This window comes from Neophocaena asiaeorientalis, unplaced genomic scaffold (assembly GCF_003031525.2).
Source record: "Neophocaena asiaeorientalis asiaeorientalis breed wild unplaced genomic scaffold, Neophocaena_asiaeorientalis_V1.1 scaffold78, whole genome shotgun sequence".
Lineage (NCBI taxonomy): Eukaryota > Metazoa > Chordata > Mammalia > Artiodactyla > Phocoenidae > Neophocaena > Neophocaena asiaeorientalis.
In genome coordinates, this window is record NW_020175018.1 from 18,364,006 (window position 1) to 18,370,004 (window position 5,999).

Genomic DNA, 5,999 nt, shown 5'->3' on the forward strand with positions numbered 1-5,999 from the left:
GCCCGAGACCCTCTTAAAGAAACAAACCTCCGACCCCCAACCCCGACCTGCTGAGGGGGCAACCCACAGGGCAGGCTCAGGCACCTGAGTCTTCGCAAGCCCCCCAGGGCTTCAGATGCCTGGTGGTCAGAGGGGTAAATTGTGGGAGAGAAGGCCCCACTGGCCCGTGCAGGGCAGAGCGGTACCCAAGGAAAAAGGCTCCAGCCTCAGCAGACCTGGATGTTGAGGGAGTATGTAGATCACACGGGAGGGCCCTCACCTCGGCGGGCTTCATCCGCAAGACCCTGTGGGGGAGTAGTCCACTATGTCCCCATGTTTCAGATGGGAAGAGAGCCGTGGGGCCATTCAGTGACGTGCCCGAGGTCCCAGCTCATGGGGCTGTGGCTCGGGGGCCCCGGGGCTCCAGAGCTCTCCTCTCCCTGCTGAGCGACCGTCTGTGGGTTTCCCGGCAGCTCTACCACGCCTGCAATGGGCCCGGCCTGTCGGTTCTCTGTTTCCTGCGCCACGACATCCTGGAGTACTTCAGCGTCTACGGGACGGCCCTGAGCATGTGGGTGTCACTGATGGGTGAGTGGCCGCCCCCGGTAGCCCAGCCCCGCGCCGGGGACCTGGGGCCCCGCCACCCGCCCTGCACTCAGCCAGCCGAGCCCGCCGACCGCCTCCCAGCCACCTCTCATCTCTGAGAACCTCCTTCCTTACCCGGAGGTTCAGAGTGGTGCTCAGTCTGCGAAAAGGTAGACGCAGCACTTAAGTGCCTTGATTCCCACTTTCCGTAACCTTTTAAAATCGCACATTTAGTAAAGGCTCGTTTTGACAGGCTGAGCAGAGGCGTACAGAGGAAAAAAGGAAGCACTCGGCCCCCTCCTTTGCCCCCGGAGAGCAGCCACTTGTAGTTCAGGGTCTGCGCCCCCAAGACTGTTCTCGAGGCTCGCACACAATTTTTAGCTCAGGTCTTCATGAAGATGGGACCATTCAAAACCACGTGGTTCTGAGACCGTTCTTCACTTACTGTGGACTCGCGGCGACGTCGGGACGCACGGTCCCCATTAGACGGCGGGACTTCCTGCTACGGGCGCAGGCCCGTGAAGGACCCAAATCTTTCTCGTGTCCTAGCTGTGGTCTTCGTGTCTTCGTCCCAGTGGTCCCGTGGGAGAGATTCCTTCCCGGACACCACCCGTTGATCTCTGTGTTAGAGCAGCTTCCTGCCAGCCTAACCCGGGCTGCTCTGTCCACGGGAAGGCAGCAGTCAGCTTGTCCTTTAAAACCAGCTGCGATTCAGACCTGGGGGGGCCCAGGCTGGGCCACGGGGTCTCCCTGGCGGAGGGGACACCACACCCGGACCCCAAAGGGAGGGCCTCTGGGAGAGCAGCGGCCAGGAGGGGCACGGGAGGCCCCTCACCTCACCCGGCTCTCTCCCTGGCAGCACTGGCCGACTTCGATGAGCCCAAGCGGTCGGCTTTAGTGATGTTTGGCGTCCTGACCATCGCTGTGCGGATCTACCATGACCGCTGGGGCTACGGGGTGTACTCGGGCCCCATCGGCACAGCCGTCCTCATCATCGCGGCCAAGTGGGTACGTACTGTGTGAGCCCTACGGTCAGGGGCACCCTCCCCTGACGGTGACTCCTCCCCCTTGGGGTCTCCATCTACCTCCCGCCACGTGGGTTGGCAGGCTGGACACGGGGCCTCAGCTGACACATAGAAAATGACCGTCGGGTGCCCGAGCCATGCAAACCTGGTTTGTTTTACGTCTGTACTCACTAGCTCTGGACCTGACCCCAGTTACTTCACCTCTCTGCCTCAGTTTCCGTATCTGTAAAGTGGGTGTTACAGTCCAGTACTGACCTCATAGGGCTGGTTCTTAGACTAACTGAGGTAATGCACTTAAGGACTGGCACGGAACCTGGCTTCTAATGTGCCGAGCTATTTATTATTGCCATGATTATTATTATTGAAGAGAATGGCTGGTTTAGAGAAGCAGTATCAATCGGAAGTGGCCTGGGTTACTCTGGAAAGATGTCCTGGAGGGGCTGAGGCTTGAGCCCGGTTCAGATGAAGAGGGAGGACGTGTGTGAGGCCGACCGGAAGGTGGAGCTGCTCGTGGGCATGGAAGCAGGCTGAGCCAGACTGATGGCCCTTGGCTGGGCACCCAGGGGCCTGGCACCACGAGGACTTCTACACGTGGTCCTCAGGCCTCCCTGCACCCTCTGTCATAACAAGGCCCTCCTGGCTGCAAGGACTGAAACCCACTCAGACCAGCCCAAGTGAAAGAGGGATGCTCCGGCAGGGTGCTCCCAGGCGTACTTCCTGGGCCCCCAGGGCAGGGAAGGAGCTGAGCCTCGCGGGGACCAGAACAAAGCCCTGGGAAGCAGGAGGGCGGTTCTCAGGGGAAAGAGGTCGGGGCTGGGCAGCTGGTGCAGAAGGTGCAGACCGGGGAGGGAAAATAAAGCTCTGGTGGCGAGCGTTCCAAACTCGCCCCACTCCTCTCTCCGCCCAGAGAGCGGAGGATTTAGTCTGCCAGTTGGTTGGTGAAGAGACCAAGGCTCAGAGGTCAGCAATTTAACAAGATGTAACGGCAGGACAAGCGTGAGGCCAGGTCCTGACTCCAAGCAGAAGGGAAGGAGCCTTTTTCTCACCACATCTTGGGGAAGCCAAGCTGGCCCTGCGCTGACCCAGGAGGCCCCTCGGAGAGGGGCGGAAGTGTGCTGGGGTCTGACTTGTCTGGACCAGGAAGGGCCACGTTAATTAACATTCTGGAATGCGTAAACACAGAGCGCTCTCCGTGCTGATAATTCACTCCCTCCCTGGCAGGAAGTGGGATAAAGGCTCCCGAGTTGTGCCCTGGAAGGCCGCTCCTCCAGCAGACCTTGGCCGGGGCTGAATCTGGGCTGGATTCTAATTAGCCAGAAGAGCGGTCACTCGCCAGTGTCCCCACGAAGCACCACAGGAACCGAGAGGGCTTCCTGGCTGCCTGCATCTGGGGCTCAAATGGTGTTTTCTAGACCATTAAATGTGGAGTTGATTTTGGCTTTTCAAGGACAGTTGTTTCCTGGAATGAGGGCTGAGTTTTTCTCGCGGAGGCCTGCCCCTTCTTGAGCAACTCTCAGGGACAGGAAGTGGAGAGAGATGGGTGAAGGGGCTGCGGAGCAGGGCCCGGGTGCCACCTGGGGCAGGATTGGCTGGAGGACAGCTTCCGGGCCTCGGCCGGCTGCCCCCAGAGTCACGCTCCCTTAGCTGCACCCACACACCACCCGTGACATTGCAGGTCCTGATTCCTCACCAGCAATGGGAAATTTCAGAAAACTGAAAAATCAGGCATCGTTTCAGAATTCATTCGGTGACAAAACCTGCCCTGACCCAGCATGAAGCCACTCGTGGTCTCTGTGTGATCCGCTGGCAGGGGGGGAGCGGGGGGGGCAGTGCAATTATGGGGAGCTGCCCCACCCGCCTGGGCATCCACCGTCCACAATGTGTGCGACCGTTTACCTTGCTGAAATCCAAAACATCCTGTGTGCTGAAAGGCCTTGGCCCCGAAGGTTTGGGTTTTCAGGATGTGGACCCGCACTTACTTCACCTTTTTAGTGTATGTGAACCCACGCGTTTCCACTCCTACTTGAGCCTTACTCTAGGTATCAGCATATGAGGAATGGCAGGTTCCACACGCCGGTCGGGTGTGTCTAGTAAATGCTACGATGAGTCTGTCGACTCTGAAAGTGACTGGAGGTCTCGCAGGGTTGGCCACACTCATCTCCCACCCGCCACAGCCACGCCGGCGGGCAGGTCCCACACCGCCAATACCCCTTTGCTGTAGATAACCACGTGTCTGGTCCCCTCGGGTTCTCCTCTGGCTGGAAAGGGTGGCCTTCTTTCACCCCAAGAGGCAGACGGGGCAGGGGGTCCTTGTGGCGTCAAAATGCCCAGGGCGTCCACGGCCCGATCACCCAGGCGGGGTCTCCCTTGGGTCCTGCAGCCGTTGGGCCAGATGCGTCCAGGCCTCTCCCTGAGCCCCATCTCCCACCTGAGGATGCCAGGGTGCAGGTGCCCAAGGCTGTGGACTGAGAGTGTTCCTCTGGCCCCTCTCCCCGCAGCTGCAGCAGATGAAGGAGACGAGGCGCCTGTATCCTGACAAGAGCGTGTACACCCAGCAGATAGGCCCCGGCCTCTGCTTTGGGGCCCTGGCTCTCATGCTGCGCTTCTTCTTTGAGGTACCTGGCGGGGGACTGGGAAGCAGCCCACCCACGAGGGCTCCGGTCAGCAGGTCAGCACCAGCCTGCTTGGCCGGGTGCCGAACGGGGCCGCGCCCCTCCCGGGGGCTCCAGCAGCGCCCCACTCGTGCACCTCCCTCCAGTCACGGTCTGGTCCTTCCCTGGCACCCCTGGCATCGTGGGGCTGTGTCGGGGGGGTCAGTACAGAGGGCTTGCATCTGATGAGGTGCACAGCCAGGAAGGGGGCACACCTGGAGGAGGGAGGGAGAGGGGAGACGGGGAGAAGGGATGGGCTGGGGGAGGGGGGAGGGAGGAGCCCCAGCCGCATCATCAAAGGCCCAGTGAATCGGCGCAGACCTTCGGTGATCTAGGGGTTTGGTGGAGGGAAAGGCCACCACGGGCTGGATGGTGAAGGGAGGCTTCTTGGAGGAGGGGACTTGGCCAGACTCCCGAGGACAAGCCAGGGGGTTGGGGAGGAGCCCCTGTTACTGGCAGGTGCCATGTCACACCAGGCCTGCAGCCGAGGCACAGAGCTGAGGACCCAGGGTGGGGCAGGGGCCGTGGGAGGGAAGCTGGGCTTCAGGGCGGGGGCTGAGGCCGCAGACCCGTCCTCCGTCTCCCCTGCAGGACTGGGATTACACCTACGTCCACAGCTTCTACCACTGTGCCCTGGCCATGGCCTTCGTCCTGCTGCTGCCCAAGGTCAACAAGAAGGCTGGAAGCGCGGGGCCCCCCGCCAAGCTGCACTGCTCCACCCTCTGCTGTGCTTGTATCTAACTGTGCATCCCCGGCTCCAGGCCCCTGCCCTGCCCCATCCCAGGCCTGGCGAGAGGCCTCCGTCCTTCCCGACCTGGAGAAACGCCCCTCCTCAGATCCTGAGAAGTCTCCAGGGCTGTGGGAAGCACCCCACTGAGTGCCTTCTTGAGAATCCACTTCTTAGGTTTCTACTGGGTACAAAGCACCATGCTGGAAAGAAAAGAACTTTCTCCCTTCTCCTAGGCCGAGGTCCTGACGAGTGGGTATGTCTGCAGAACCCTGGAGCCAGCGTCTGTCCTCCCCGCCTCTTCGCCCAGTCCCAGCCCCAAGGGGGTCTGCCGCCACCCAAGTCCCGTGTGCTCCCCACGCCGTCTGTCTTCCCTTGGAAACAGGGATTCCCACCCCTGACCTATGCCCTCAGGCTCAGTGCGCCAGGGCCAGCGGGGCCACTCTGTCCCCGGCCCAGGCCTGCCTGCCCCTTGGCGTCCCTCCAGCCAGGTCCCTGAATCAAGCATTTCCATGTACTGAACGTCCAAGCTCTTCGCACTCGTCATTTCATCTGATTCTCAAAACAAGTCAGGGATGATGGCATATTCGAGGCCCGGAGCTGGAGAGTGCAGAGCTGGACCCCAGCCCACTGTCCCCGGTCTGACACCACAGCAACCACTTCGCTATGGAGTTATCCAAGCAAGAGGTGGGAGCGCCCTCAGAGCCTTTGAGCTCCGGCCCAGCGTGGGAAGGTGGGCCTGGGTGCCAGGACCTTGAGCGGAGGCCAGCGGACCCCTGGGCTGGCCTCACGGGGCAGGGCTCGCCTTCCGCCGAGGGCAGAGGTCAGCCTGCTCCCATCCAGGGCCTGTCTGCACCGGCCCGGGGGTGCGGGCGGGAGCGGGCCTCCCAGACATCACCTCACAGACACTAGCCTCCTGCCTGCCGAATGGTCTGGGCACATCTGTCAGGCGGGAAGTTCCCTACACCTGTGTGGGGCCTCTTCGTGTTGCCAGACGGTGCAGTTACCCACATCCGCACCCACCGCGTGGGA

At 61.5% G+C, this 5,999-nt stretch overlaps 1 protein-coding gene across 1 annotated transcript in view; it reads left to right on the plus strand.

Moving 5' to 3' along the window:
* MYMK (myomaker, myoblast fusion factor) overlaps positions 1-5,589 on the plus strand; it is an 8,862-nt gene extending 3,273 nt beyond the window's left edge. Inside the window, exons 2-5 of the mRNA XM_024762352.1 lie at positions 453-567; positions 1,424-1,572; positions 4,088-4,204; positions 4,832-5,589. Of these exons, the coding sequence (XP_024618120.1) occupies positions 453-567; positions 1,424-1,572; positions 4,088-4,204; positions 4,832-4,981 (531 nt within the window). The 3' untranslated portion in view covers positions 4,982-5,589. The remainder of the gene's footprint in view (positions 1-452; positions 568-1,423; positions 1,573-4,087; positions 4,205-4,831) is intronic.
* The last annotated feature ends 410 nt before the right edge of the window (positions 5,590-5,999 follow it).